The sequence below is a fragment of the Diabrotica virgifera genome, chromosome 5, assembly GCF_917563875.1.
Source record: "Diabrotica virgifera virgifera chromosome 5, PGI_DIABVI_V3a".
Lineage (NCBI taxonomy): Eukaryota > Metazoa > Arthropoda > Insecta > Coleoptera > Chrysomelidae > Diabrotica > Diabrotica virgifera.
Window position 1 is genome coordinate 75,972,174 of NC_065447.1, and position 16,231 is coordinate 75,988,404.

Sequence of the window (16,231 nt, forward strand, 5' to 3'; positions counted from 1 at the left end):
TTCACGTAGACTGCATCTTAAGTTATCTATCAATCCAAGTAAATGCAGGTGCCGTCTACAGTGATCATACTGGCTGCCGGGGAGTATCTACAACTACTTAACTTAGCCGCTAGTTAGCATTTTTGAATTGCAGAACTAGCTCTGGGTGTCTTTAGGACCTTTAGAGTTGCTTCACTGCCGGGGCAGATAGAGATCGATCTATCAGTTAAGAAGCGCTATTAATTATCTCCTGCTCCTGAGCACATACTAAGATCTCAGTGTAAAAGTCTGTTACATACGAGTAGTACTCCGCGGTCTGCCTCCAAATGACTCCATGACCAATCCGACTGGCCATTCTCAACAATTGCCCAAAGCAATCATCCTTTTGAAAATTTGGAAGCTGCTATGGTGCTTCTCAGAGGCTTGTTTCAGTGCGTCACAGTTTTTCGATTTCTTTCTAACGCATTAGTTGGAAGTGATAGAAAAAAGGTACGTCGGTGATTATACTCATTTATAACATTTATTATAGTTGTTGATAGATGGCGCTAGGATAAAAAAAATGATTTACGTATTATCTATACGACCATAATATGTACAATTTATACAACTATACAAATCAAAGAACATACCTTTTTATAAATGCAATAAACACGATTGATTTGATTTTATACCAAATTGCAATCATATTATAATAAATAATTTTTTCCGATTACAGCGACATTTTTCAACAACTAGAATAAATGTTATAAATGTGCATTATCACAGATGTACCTTTTTTCTGTCACTTGTGACGCACTGAAAAAAGCCTCTGAGAAGCATCAATTCTTTTTGTACAGCAAATATATTTTATACAAATTTTAGGTACTGAACCAAATGCACCTGCAGCGATTCTTCAAGTAGGCACATGGGTGTACCCATTGGTTCCTGGTGTATCTCCTTGTTATAGAACCGACTATGGAGCATTTGTACTTCCGGATCTAAACGCCGATGTTCCTGGTAATTTTTCATTATTACTACTAAAATGAAAATATCGACCAATAATAAAATGTTGTAGGTTCTTCAGTTGGGATTATTTTACCGTCTGATGCCGATCAGGAGGTGTTTGACCTCTTGGAAAGCATTCTTCACGGTATTATAGGTTCCACACCAACAGCAGAAGATATTAGGAGCTGGAGAGAAAGGAGAGCAACCGGACAAGCGGAAGATTATAGTACATATATTTCTAATAAAATTGTTGATGGTAAGTTTTCAGTCAATAAGGTTGTATGTTTCTTTGATTTTACTATAATTTGACAAGGCAATCCAGATTACTTTCAGAAATAAACCAAGTTGCGTAATTGTAAATTTTGCCACTATAAAGGCAGTAGTTGTAGCCGAAGTCAACTTATAATTTTTTAAGGAACTTTTAGGTCGGAACACAGAATCCTTGGTAACAATCTATTGTCTGAGCTTTTTACAATTTTTAAAGCAAACAGACCGATAAATAGCGGACATGGGAGAATCTACAGGCATTCATCACTTGTCCGCTTATCTAGATAAAAATCCAACAGAATTCTGCTTAGTTAGTATTCAAATATGAGTAAAATAAAATAAGGAAATACAGCTTTATATTTAATTCGATTTAAGGACATACAAAAGTCATACCAAAGTGATACACGACAAAACATATAAAAAATGCTAAGAACAAGTATCATGGTCACAATTTGGATTCCGCGATACTTTAAGCACATGGGAAGCCCTATTCGCTTAGGAAATAAGTGTTTTTACAGAGGTGCAGGGATGTTAACTGTGACGTATATATTTGTTTTATCGACTACAAAAAGGCATTTTAGAGAGTAAAACATAATAAGCTCATAATCATCTTAAAAACCCGGGCTTAGATGATAGAGACTTGAGAATCATACATAATTTATATTACAACCAAACAGCCATCATTAAAGTAGATGACCAGTTGACAGAGGCAGTCTCCATAGATAGACGAGTGAGACAAGGTTGCATTCTGTCCACGGTGTTATTTAATATTTACTCTGAACATATTATTTTCGAGCAAGCACAGGAAGGCATGTTAGTCAATAGAGTGCGTCTCTATAACATTAGATATGCCAACGATGCAGTAGTTTGTGCAGATAGGCTAGATTGCTAGATGGTTTGAAAGAATAATGTCGCGTATATCAGATATAAGTAGTGAACATGAACTTGCTTTGCATACGAAAAAAACCAAGTACATACATGGTCAGGGACGCGCCAAGTAACTTCGGCGCCGTCATGCAAAATATTGATAAGCACCTGTATCAAAATTACCAGGGTAGTAGAAATATTATAATCAATCACTCCACATTTCAACGTGGAAAACTGAATTTTTTTTATGGTAGGGGAGCAAAGTATGCTAAATGTGCAGTCACTCGAGCGCTTTTGGGGACCTATTGGGTTGTGAAGAGTAGATCCTAAAACCAAAAAAAGTTAAGTAAAGTTTTCCATTTTAGTGGGGACTTTCCATTTTTAATTTAATTTTCCATTTCCAACAATCGTTTTTTTAGATTATAGCGCCATCTATCTATAATTCGAAAAAATGTCTCGAATAAAAGTTGCTTATTTTTACGTAAGGAATCCAAATCTGCAATAAAAAATAGGGGCTCCCATTTAAGGTTTTAAAGTAACTCCCCACCCTTCCTCCGTGGGGGTCCGTATTTTTGAAAAATATTGTATAAGTGTATTTTTCAGTTTTTTGATCTAATGTTCATTTCGAGAAATATCGCGCGATTCGTATTTAAAATATTAAATTTACCCCCACCCCTCTCCGTGGGAAGTCGTGTTTGCTATCATTCGATAGATTTTTGAAAAATATTGAGTACGTATTTTTTAGTTTTTCGATCTGTCATTTATTTCGCGAAATATTCGCTTTTTTCTTATGAAACTTTGGGACTCATCCATTTCCTTACGCCTTGCTCAAATCATCAGATTTTTGCTATATAGACTGTTTTGCAAGTACTTAACTTACCTTATCTTAATCTGACGATTTCGGGTTTTTCTAAGGATAGATTTTTTTTCGGCCCCCCTTAACGAACTCCCCTGCATTTAGAGCCAATATATGGGAGAGGTACATTTCCAGGGTACAAGGTTTCTCCCCATGTAATAATCTGACGCGCTCGAGTAACTGCAAAAATCCCCGCTTGGGCTCCCCTACCATATTATCTACCTAGATTTTTTTTGAAGGAAACAATAGGTACACAGTACACTTATAAAAAATAATATATTCTTCTTCTTCCTTCTTGTATGTATGCTTAAAGCCTGTTTCTTCTTCAATATGAGCCTCCTAAATTGTTTAGATTATCGCACCATCTTTTTCTTGGTCTGTCAATACTGCTTCGTCCATTTGGTGACTTATCACGTGCTATTCGTACTATCCTATCCTCTGCCATTCTACTAATTTGTTCGTTCAATTCCTGTTTCCGTTTTGTCACCCATCCATTTATATCTTCAACATTGCATGTTCTTCTTATGTTTTCACTTCTCTCCCTATCCAACAGACTTTTCCCTGATATTCGTCGGAGTATTTTCATCTCTGTTATGTCTAGTAGTCTAGTACTAGTAGTTATTAAAATAATATATAAAACACTATATTGCACAATAAAACAGAACAGAATAAAAACTATGTTAAAGTTATAAAATATTATTTAAAATTAAAAAAAAAACTGAAAAAAAAATTTATATTGCGATTTTTTTTAAACAAATACACTTATTATGATTTTTTTTTTCCCTGGAAGCCGTCTGTTGTGAACCGGTTGTACTGCAGCCACTTGGCTTATTGTACATCTTCCATTGTTTATGAAACCCATTCCAGAATTCTGGAACCCTGTACCAGCTTGTACAGGTCTAGTGGGTGGGTGCCATATAATTTTGGAGTCATTTCGATGTCTCCGAAAAGTGTTTGCCGCCTCCGATCCAATGCCTCACAGTCATGCAAAATATGGTTGACTGTTTCAGGTTCTCTGTTACAGAGTCTGCAGCTCAAGTCTCCATGAAACAGCCCCATTGTATGCAGGTGACCCTTAACTGGCGCATGTCCAGTGAGGAAACCTGTTATGACTCTGAGCTGATTCCTGCTTGTTTTCAGCAGTAACTCAGCTCTACTAGCACATGTCCGTCCGATATACATCTTGCCATGTGTTTGACCGGGTACACTCTCCCAGTGTGAGTTGTGTTGGCTTCGGATCCAGGCTTTTTTCGTTCGCGGACGGTGCTTTTTGGCACTCCCACGGCCGGCTCTGGACCCAGGTATTTTGTAGCTGATGCTCTCTTGGCAAGTGCATCAGCTCTTTCATTGCCGTATATGCCCCGATGACCTGGAACCCATACCAGTATAACACTGTTATGTTGTGCCAGTCTATCAAGTTCTTGTCGACATTCCCACACCAGCCTAGAGTTCACCTTAGGGCTTATAAGAGCCCCAATGGCTGCTTGGCTATCTGTGCATATGTTAACCCGCTGCAGTTCGAATGCCCTCAGGTTGTTTTCTCTTGCACACTGCAAGATTGCAAAAATCTCTGTCTGAAATACGGAGGTACATTCTCCCAGTGGAATAGAAATGTTGAAATTTCCACCACTATAGAATATTCCTGCGCCCGAACCGTCTGCAGTTTTAGACCCGTCCGTATACCAGGTGCAACCCTGCAGTCTGGGTCGAGAGTTTCCTCTGTCCCATTCGTCTCGTGGGCAAATGTCCACTTGAAAAGGTACTTCAGGCATATATCTTGATGTCATATGGTCAGAAATCATCATCCATTCGGCATCATTAATTTCATTCGTTATTTTACTATGTCCTGATTTAACTGGTACGTTGCTCAGGTTTTCTCGCAGTCTATAATAGCCCATTCTCGCCTCACCTCTTATTGTTATATGTAAAGGAGGGAGATCCAGTAGTGCCTCCATAGCTGCCGTAGGTGTGCCCCTCATAGCCCCCGTGATCCCGAGACAAGCAAGTCTTTGCACCTTGCTTAATTTGATGATGGCACTTTTTTGCTGCACTTTTGGCCACCATACCACTGATGCATATGTAATTGTGGGTTTTACTACCATGTTATAAGTCCAATATACCATGTCTGGTCTCAAACCCCACATTTTTCCATGAGTACGTCTGGCTACCATTAACGTAGATACCGCTCTCTTCGTTATTCTTTCTATCTGCTGATTCCAAGTAAGTCTTGAGTCTAATATTATCCCGAGATACTTTACTTCACTCACCAGATTTAAATGTATACCATTTAGACTTAGAGGACCCAATTCCTCTGAATTCCTTCTTTTAGTAAATTTCATGATTTTGGACTTTAGAGGACTGATGTTAAGCCCTACATTTGAAGTCCATTCTGTAACTACTGTCAGAGCCTGTTGCATTCGATCTCTGACTGTACCATTAAATTTTCCGTGGGCTAAGATGACTAGGTCATCCGCATAGCCCAGGACGTGATGCCTATCGTTGTCGAGTCTAGCTATCAGGCCATCCATGACCAGATTCCACAATAGAGGAGATAAGACTCCCCCCTGTGGGCAGCCTCTGGCTACCTGAGCTGACACTGTATCCCCTAGCAACGTAGCATATATCACACGGCTTCTCAGCATGCAGTCTATCCATCTACAGCTTGTTTCGTCTATTCCTTTTAGACGGATCGCCCTTGTGATCGCTTCGTAAGAGGTGTTGTCAAATGCTCCCTCAATATCGAGAAATGCACCCAACATCACCTCTTGGTTTTCTAGAACGTACTCCACTCTCTGTACAAGATGGTGCAGTGCCGTTTCTGTGGAGACTCCCGCTCGATATGCATATTGTCCCCGATGTATCGGACTTTCAACCAATACACCATCCCTGATATGCCTATCGAGCAGTTTTTCTAAGGTCTTCAGTACGAATGACATCAGACTTAATTGCCGCAGAGACTTGGCCCTTTCCTGTCCGATTTTGCCAGGTTTGGGTATAAAAGCCACCCTTATCAGCCTCCATGCTTTTGGTATGTACCCCAGCCCTAAACTAGCCTGCAGTATCTTACACAATTTTTTGAAAAGAAGGTCGTTTCCCTTCTGTAGAAGTATTGGATAAATCCCGTCCGGACCCGGTGATTTATATGGCTCGAATGAGTTTACTGCCCATTTGATTTTGTCCTGGTTTATAACTTCTTTTGCCACATGCCAGTTTTCCCTAGAACCATAATTCATGATATCCAGTCCGGTTTGCCATGTGTCTAGTGGTATCAGTTTTGTCTCAGACTCAGGAAAGTGCACCCTGAAAAGCTCTTTCAGGGTGTCTTCACCATTCTGAGTGTATTCACCTGACTCTTTTTGGAGCGAGGGAATACTTATCTGAGGGTCCTTTGAGAGAACTTTATGGAGCCTTGCCATTTCTGAAGTCCCTTCTATCTCTTCACAATGCCTTCTCCACGATTCTCTTTTTGCCCTTCTCAGTTCCTTATTGTAGTCAGTCAGAGCTTTGCGATAATCGCCCCACTCGCCTGACCTTTTGGCGAAATTAAATTTTCGTCTAACCTCTGTCCTTTGATTTGCAAGATTATGATTCCACCAGGGAACTTTCCTGTTGGAATTCCTGACTATCTCCGGACAGTTGTCTTCGAACGCTGACGTGACAATCTCTTGAAATTGTTCGGCAGCCATGTCTAGGTCCAATGTATGCCTTATCTTCCCGTTAATCCTGCCTAAGCTATATTCTATGTCTGCTTGATATGCTTCCCAGTTTGTTTTACGAGGATTACGATAAGTTTCCTTGATAAGCTCATTGCCTGTCATTTCAAAACAAATGTGTCGATGGTCTGAAAAGGACACCTCATCTGACACATGCCAGTTTTTCACAGTTCTAGCCACGTTAGTCGTGGCAACTGTTATATCAATCACCTCCTTCCGTCGTGAAGTCACGAAGGTTGGTTTGTTTCCTACGTTTAATATGTCTAAATTATGTTGCATTATAAACTGTAGTACTGACTCACCTCTTGCATTGGTGTTTGTACTGCCCCAAGTCAGATGGTGCGCATTCGCATCACAGCCAATGATCAATTGCAATCCATTTTTCCTGCAATCTCTCACTAGCTGCTCCAATTCCCTTGATGGTGGTTGTTCGGGATCATCATATGGGAGGTATGCTGATCCTAAAACTATCTGCTTCACCCCTCCTCCATCTATGATCTTCATCTTTACCGTGGTTAAATCCCTGGAACAGTGATTTATCAACGGCAGTGTTTTGATGTTTCGTTTGACTATTATGCAAGTTCGCGGGACATCGGCAGACCGGCTATATATAAGCTCTCCACCAATACCCGATAGACTTCTTATTTTGCCCTTGTAAACCCAGGGTTCTTGTATCAAGGCTACATCAAACCTTCTCATGGCGACAGTAAGTTCTGCCGAAGCTGACTTACTATGCTGGAGATTCGCTTGCAGGATTCTGATTGGAGCCATCAATGCCTCTGATGGTTTTGAAGGATATCTTTTCAAGTCTGTAATACGCCTTGAAATTTGCAGCCTTCAATGTTTTATAGGAGACCTCGTCGATCGTGTATACGAGGATTTGCATGTCCTCTCCGACCTTCCGATTTTTCAACAACCAGTCTTCCGTCTTAAGGTCTTTATTTTGCCTCTCTAAACGGGTTCTGACTGTTGATTCTTCAGCCTCTTTCTCGGGGATGCGGGCGAGGACCATAGGGCGTTTTGGCATGTGGCTGGGATCGACCACATTTAAGTCGACTCCTTCCCACAGGCCCTCCATAGTCCTTACCACCTCAGTAGTCCATTTTTTGGTATGTTCGTTAGCACAGTTTACCCACAGAGTACCTGCGCTAAACGATGTTTTATGGAACTGTAGCAGTTGATTTTGACTTCCAACAGGAGCCTCATCCACTGCTAGCTTTAGTTTGTTGATGATCAGGTCTGCGTGAGCCTGATCTAGTTGAGTATCCGGATGGTGCCTGTGTGCCACCGCTATCCTGAATACTTTTGTGACATTGCTGTATGACCTAGTCTGCTCATGAGAGCTCCTTGGTCTCTTAGCAACCCTTTGTTGCGGGGGGGTAATGGTATTCTCCCGCGGTCTCTTTTTACCCTCGGGTTTTACCAGTACTCCCGTTTTGTTTTTATGGGGATTTGCTGTGGTCCATGTTCCAGCAGCCATTTTTGCCTTTTTCGTCATCTTTCTTTTTTGAGCTCCAGAAAGGCGTTTTTTGCTACTTTGTGCAGAGTCTGTTCCGCTTGGAACAACTTCTGGCTCAGTATTTGGGACAGATACAGAATCCACGACTGAAGTCGCCTCTGTGTCCGTTCCCGTTTTTGTGTTTGTTTTTTCAATCTCGTTCTCCATATTTGTTCCCACGAGTTGGGACGAATTGCTGTCAGGCACGGCAGTGCGCCCTTACCGTGCTAAGGCTATAATCCCTCAGAGTTCGCCATCTCTCTAGGGCATCGCTTTAGATACACTTTACTCCCTGTACCATGCATCCCGTCGGCACGATGGTGTTACACCTTAGGATTGGGAGGATGGATCATTTGGCGTTACCCAGGGTGCACCACGTGGAGGCGATCCATCGCTACACCCCACTTATTATGATTAAAACCAACGGATATTTCTTATAGAAATTGAAATTTTCTTGCTTCACCTTTGACAAATTCATTAATTAGATTTTCAATATTCAGGTCCCTTAAAAACTCAGATTTTGTAGAAATAACAGCAAGATTTTATAGCCGCTCCTGACCCATTCTAGATCTTACATAGTACTTAATTCTTAATTAGTTTTAGTTTAGAACAGCGGTTCTCAATCTTTTTGAGTCATGTACCATCTAAAGTTTCTTTTATATATTTCTATATTTTTAGATTGTATAGTCAAGACTTACTATGTACTACTATTTTAAGTTTTTGTGTGTTTTGTGTACCACCGCAAATAATGATATGTACCACCAGTGGTACATGTACCACAGATTGAGAACCGCTGGTTTAGAAAATTATCTCTCGGCTGAAGGTACAGAAATCGGTATAGTGAATAATACACGTAACGCAATAGTAATGTTTGGGAATGCGTGGACTAAGTTATTTTTTGCAATGTTTTTTTGCTTCAAAAAATATTTAGTTTTGAATTGGATATTTATTTAACATTGCCGAGTCAAAGGGCGCCTTTAACGCCTTGGCGCCGTCGTGCGCCGCACGACCTTGCCCATATGGTCCCTGTACATGGTAGTCATTAAACTCGAAATATTAAACACACGGCTTTTGGTTAACATACAACTAATTGATAGGGTGGACACCTACACATTCCTTGTTATTAACATAAACAGCCAGTGAAACGTCTCTACTGAAATAGAACAACGCATAGGAAAAGCAAGATCAGCATTCGTACAAAATACAAAAATTTCTATTATCAGATGCTATGTATTTTCGATGTTATGAAACGAACTTGAGGTCTGGACACTTTCTAAAGCTCTTTAAGTCGAACTCTTTGAAATGTGGTGTTACAGAGGGCAAGGGAGAAGAGAAGAAGCATATTTTGGCTTCAAAACCTGAGAAAGTGGTTCAAGACATCTACAATTCGACGATTTCTAATAGCAGCAAGCATTCGGAACCATGCTGATCGCCAACATTCGGAGCGGATAGGCACCGTAAGAAGAAGTCAATGTCATCTTCAACTAGCTGTACTTTTTTCTTTAATTTAGGATTGTTATGGGAAGATTTCTCTATCCCCCCCGTAGATCCGCCACTGTTCAATAGTTTTCTGAGGATACGGCGTAACTGCTTCTATACTGGTATTGGATTCATGAAAAGTGTGAAGCATTAATGAAAACATGATAATTCTTCGTCGCTCTAACAGCATATTTTCTATAGCTCTTCTTGAGTTTTCTGAGGTCTTTTCGGAGGATTTGTGAAGACTAAAATGCAATGCATCTACACGGATTCATATGCTTCTTGCAAATATACATGAAAGAAATGAGTCTCTGTTCTTTCAATAATAAATATTTTCGTTCACTTTACTGTGAATTAGTGCACTTGACGTACACTGAATACCTGAATCCAATAACTTCAGAAGGCTGTAGCTTCAGAATAACAGTTTTTCAGACCTAGGTCGCATGGACTTTTTTAATCTACATGCTGAGAACTATCATTGACAGAACTTTCGTTAAATTTGACCGGGGCCATTTTTCCATAAGGGGTGTTGCGGGGTCCTTTGCCCTAAGATTCAGTACAATTCACTAAGTGTAATTTATACATAAGGACAAAGTGTGTAATAAGAAGGATTTATATTTGAGTTAAAAAATCTATTTAATCTAGCAAACATTTTTTTAGGAGCCCATTTGCTCTCTCGAGGTATTGTTCGGGGCGCAGAAAAGGCTGGCGATTTCTTTAACAGAACCACCCCAACAATTATTAATAAAGTACAACCAGCAGCAGAACCTGCCAATGTTCCCCCTACTTTAGCTAAGACGATACATGTAGCAGAATCAGCTACAAATAAGGCAGCTAGAGTTACTGGATTTATAGGTGAGTTTTCCGATTGTTTAAAATTTTTCTTTACTTTTGAAATGAAGCACCCAAGTAGCTTGGAATATTTTGAAAGTTTTGTTGGTGCCAGGTATCAAACCCGCGCAGTATTATACAATTCTACTGTTAAGATATCCGCTCCTATTCGCTCCGTGCATGACTGACGCAACACCTAGCGCCTTCACCTGACATTTTTGGGTATCACAATTTGAGGTTAAGCATATGATAAATACATATTACACCTTTGGGGAAACACTGACGTAAGTTCAAATTTGTTAATTGTTGAGAAAACGCATTTAAAATTTCGAAAGTTAGTTAAGAGGCAACAGTAGCGATCAACAGGTAGCAAAAAATGCGGTCCAAGATTGCAGCTGTAATTTTGAATATTTTGTTGGGATATTTAGCACACTTATTCGTAATATAATAAATAATGGTGGTACAGAGCCCAATTTGAGAAATATGTTAGTATGTGGAAATTACTCTATAACTAAATAAAATATTACAAAAAGGAGCCTGTACCGCCATTAAGAAGAACAAAAAAATAAACTTTCTTTAAATAAACTTTTTTATCCTATGCCTAGATTTTGTGTCATATTGGACCTACTCAATTTTTTTTCCACCTACCTCTACTGAAAGTATACTTTTCCTGACCTGATTGTAGGGAGCAAGGGACCTAGGGAGGGAAAGTACTTTTTCGCCTTAGGGAGGAAAAGTAATAGTGACGTCATGGCATGTCATTGATGAAATAACTTATTGACGCTCTATACAATATTCTATTATCTATTACGTAAGTCTCTATACATTTTAACGTTTATTTATAGAGCACCCTGTATTTTGCAGAACGCTAAAAACAGTAAATTGTTATTTTGATTTAACAATGTTTATATTAATAATTTGACTTATATTTGACAGTTGACAGTTATACTGTACCTACTTGTTAGTTTTAGTGCTCTAATAAATTTTGTCAGTTAGTTACATAAATAAATTATTTAAAAATGAAAAAATTACTTGATATTTGAGGAAGGTGGAAAAATCATATGTATAACATGGGAGTAAAGTGCCTTTTCCTCCCTCGAATGATTACTGCCCTCCGCTACGCGTCGGGCAGCAAACTTCATTCTCGGGAGGAAAAGTAGCACTTTCCTCCCTTGTTATATAAATAGCTATTATCTCTAACAAGAAATCGAACATATTATAACTAAATAACTGATTAGTCAACATAGAGAAAGTGTCACTGTCATTTTGACAAACCTGCGTCAGATTTCTGTTCTGTTATCAGGGCCCGGATTACGAACACTCGATACGAATCGTATCCGCCATGTTTTCCCATAAAGCGCTACGGTAAAACATGGCGGATACGATGCGTATCGAGTGTACGTAATCCGGGCCCTGCATAGGAATTACGAACACTCAATACGAATAGTATCCGCCATGTTTTACCGTAGCGCCGTAGAGTGTTCGTAATCCCTATTAGTCGAAGAAATGCAACTGAAAAAATGGCAAAACCTCGTAATTTTTTCGTCCACCACCGATTTGTACAAAAATTTGGGATTAGGCTCATTACACCCTCTAGTTCATTTTCTATATTGAGCCGTTGTACGCTTTTGATTTTTTAAGGGTGAAAACTACCCCTAAAAAACTACTTGTAAAAAATTATAAAATAACATTTTAAACTTTATTATTGTCAACATTTGGTTCTTATTAGTTACATAATGATTGTTTTATGCTTTAAGATATACTATCATAATATTTCAACTCGTAAAACCACCCTTGTTGGAGCCTATATATGAAAACTATACTTATCCTAAAAGAATAATTTCGGCTTGCATCGATTTACATAGAAATTTGGGATTAGGATCGTCTCACCCTGTACTTCATATTCTGTAATATGCTCAAGGGCGTCGATTATTTTTAGGGGTGTAAACTTCCCCTTATTGTCAAAAATTATACAAAAACATTGTAAACTTTAATATGGGTAAAATTTGGTTTTGATTGGCTAAAAATAATGATTGTTTTATGCTTTAGGATATAATATTTCAACCCTCAAAAAAGCCACCCTTAAGAACATTACAATTTTTATAAGTAAATAATTTAATAGATCTATACAGAAAAAAAAAGTAGAATTAAAGAATTACAAAAACATTTATTTACACAAAAATACGAATTTTCAAATATGTACAAATACAAATACAAATAGTTTTTAAGTTATCTTCCAGTATACGAACCAGTTCTGTGGTATTATACATGCATTGAAAATGTTCCATAAGCGGACTATTCGAATATTTCGAAAAAAAAAATAATTTCGTTTTATAAACATAGCTCCTTCATTTTTGGCGATAACAAGTTTTTTCAAAAATGATTTTATAGGATTTTTGAAAAGCTATTTATTTTTTGAAGAGCTGTGTAAATTAAATTCCGTTAGATCCCTTAGTTTTTAATTGGGGTGGGTTTAAAGGGCTCGAATATGGGGGTGTTTGCTCGTAAATAGAGGTTTTAAACAGCTATATCTCGCTCACTACTCACTGTAATGAAAATCTATGTACAATATAATTTTGGTTATTAAAAATCTACAATTTAGTAGTTAATAATCATTGTTTTTCGCATCTCCAGTATTTTCGGAGATATTTTGAAGTAAAAGGTGAAAAATACGAAATTGCAAAAAATCAATTTTTCTTTACACTCACAATGTTTCTAAAATTAGGCCTTTTAAATAGGTCAACCTTCTTGGGTGTATTGAAAATACAAATATACAAGGAATTACAGAAAGGTAAAGACCAATTTTTAATTAGGAGGGTAGTTAGGGGGTTATATTCACTGATTTTTTCGCAGAGAAAAGCAGATACCGACTTTTTTTTGATCATAAGTCGCTCTATTTTCATGTTAGACATTTTTTATTATTATTCTTTGAAATGTTTAATTGTATGCTTGAAAAAAGATAATTTAAGTTTTCCTCGAAAAATGCAAAGTTTTCCCGTTATTTGGCTTTGAATATTTCAAATTATGCATTTGACGAGAAAAGCTAACCTTTAACATGCCATATCTCGGTTTGTATTGGTCTTAAAGATATTATAGAACAAGAATTTAGTTTGTGTTAATAAAAGATACAATTTTGTTATCTGCAGTTTTTTTGATTAACTGCATATTTTTCGAGGTATTCTCAAAAAACCCTCTAAAAAGTTGATTTTTTCGACGAAAAACTGTTACTTTCAAGCGCGAATAACTCGAAAAATGTTAGTTTTACGAATAAAAGGTAAAAGACATTTTTTTCTTAGAATCACCTTTTACATCGATTAACATGGTTAAAATGTAATAAAAAATTCCCACCTCCGAGATGGGGTGGCAACCACCCCCAAGGTTTTAGCGTACAGCGGCATAATATAGAAAATGATCCTGGGACTATTCCCTACCTTCTGTAAAAATTTCAAGTAAATCCATCATGGACGAAAACATTGCAAGCCAAAATGCTTTATTTCCTCGACTATATGCAGATAACAGAACAGAACCATGACGCAGGTTTGTCAAAATGACAGTGACACTTTCTCTATGTTGACTAATCAGTTATTTAGTTATAATATGTTCGATTTCTTGTTAGAGATAAAACATTTTACTAGGTCCAATATGACACAAAATCTAGGCATGGGATAAAAAAGTTTATTTGAAGAAAGTTTATTTTTTTGTTCTTCTTATTGGCGGTATAGGCTCCTTTTTGTAATATTTTATTTAGTTATAGAGTAATTTCCACATACTAACATATTTCTTAAATTGGGCTCTGTACCACCATTATTTATTATATTACGAATATGTGTGCCAAATATCTCAACAAAATATTGAAAATTACAGCCGCAATCTTGGACCGCGCTTGTTGTTACGTGTTGATCAATACTGTTGCCTCTTAAGGCCAAAAATGAGAAGCAAATTACAAGAGAAAGTAGAAATTTATTGTCCACGGTTTTAGTTATTACCGTATACTATAATACATAAATATATTTATAGTTTTTTAAGAATTTTTCTTAAATATCCCCTCTTATTGCCTCCTGAAAAGGAAAGAAAATTAGCAAATATGTCATTGTTTCTCCAAAAATTTCATAAGTTTATCACTGTATACTAATGTTGTATCACGCACAAATGATAATCTGAGTTTGTTGCATCAAGAGAGCAGGTAAAAACGGAAATTCAACAACGACATACACGTTATCTAGTGCAATAGGAAAGAGTTACAATTCTGACTTTGTTCCCCAGGCAAATACGAGTACATATTAGGAATATCGTAGTGTTGATAAACCAATTTGTGAAAAATTTGCACTTGTGTCAGTGTTTCCACAAAGGTGCGGTATTTGGAAGTTGCAAATTATTAAGTATTAAGAACTGGGTTTCTAAAAATTCATCACAATTTATTTTTCAACCCCAAACGGAACAGAAAGGGAAATATCTATCGTCGTTTTTAAACTAGCAGGAGTACATAATTCAAATTTACCGTACTGTAATGCTTGTCTGTAATTGGTCCAACCGCAGGCAAGTTTACTCCATTAAATTATGAAATTTTAACACTATAAACATTTATGAAATTTTGACACTATTGACATTGAACATTAATAGGTTAATTAAGTTTCAAGATTCATAGATATAATAGGTTGTTTGGTAACTATATAGATTATAGACCAATCAAATGCTTGCTTTTTAACCTTCCGATGACCAACCTTTTTTTGTTACACGGATGACCAAGGCCCAGGTCAAAAATGTCAAAAATGACAATTAACAAAAAAATGAAGTTTTTTTATGGCATGGACTTTATGTCATTCAGCCAGTCACAACATGAGTATTAGTGTCATGTGTAGTGTGTATGTTGAGTAAGTGTCTTGTTACTTTGCAAAGTCGACGTCATTAGCGTAAAACTACTTGGAATTACACATAATAGACGGTATTTTACCAAACATCAACTTCAGAATATATTTTTTATTCGTAAAATATAGGGAATTTTTTTTATTTCAAAATATGAGGATATCTAGAATGATATTAAAGTCAAATAAAAAAATAATGAGTTAAAGATTGAAAATACTTTTGAATTTATTAAAGAAAAACATACGCTGGGGTCCAAATTTCCCCCGCTTGGTCGTCCGAAGGTTAAAGGCGAGAATACGTCATCCATACGACAATTTTAAAATTGTATATAGACAAGACGAAAGCGGCGGGTTCGTTGGAAAAAATATTCCCACGAGATTTTTTTTTGCATAATCACATTCGTGAGACACCCGAGAATAAGGTTCAAGAAGTCGCCTACGCGAAAAGTGGTCCAATTTTTTTAACATTTTTTTTAATCAAATTGCAAAAATCAATATATTCGGCCCGGAGAATTTTTTTTCGGACCATTCCGGACAGAAAAGGTCTGTTATAATTTTTCTCTAAAGTTGATCGTGCTCGAGTTATAAGCAATTTAAAATTCGAAAAACGCGAAAATGGCCATTTTTAAGACTTAATAACTCGATTAAAAATGATTATTATGAAAGTCAGAAAGTGACTAAATCAAATTTAAAGCCCCCCATCATGATCATGATTTATTACTAAGCTGTTATTTTTAATTATCAATAATGAGTGATAAGATCGTATTGACGCGGCTGTAAATGTGAGTGCGAGTGAGATGCGCCATTGGACTGTCTGAATGCAGCGGCGGCGCGTGATGTAAATTATTGGGGGTGCACACATATTAAAATATAAAAATAGATAACACCGTGGGCC

General features: G+C 37.4%; 1 protein-coding gene across 7 annotated transcripts in view; it reads left to right on the forward strand.

The window, feature by feature from the left end:
• LOC114326692 (protein spartin) overlaps positions 1–16,231 on the forward strand; it is a 178,418-nt gene that overhangs the window by 59,431 nt on the left and 102,756 nt on the right. For all 7 annotated transcript variants that reach the window (XR_007697893.1, XR_007697892.1, XR_007697895.1 and 4 more), the window contains 3 exons: positions 841–975; positions 1,034–1,219; positions 10,304–10,498. Coding sequence is in view for 1 of the 7 variants with exons in the window: in XM_028275107.2 (XP_028130908.1) it covers positions 841–975; positions 1,034–1,219; positions 10,304–10,498 (516 nt within the window). In the remaining 6 variants the exon portion in view is untranslated. The remainder of the gene's footprint in view (positions 1–840; positions 976–1,033; positions 1,220–10,303; positions 10,499–16,231) is intronic.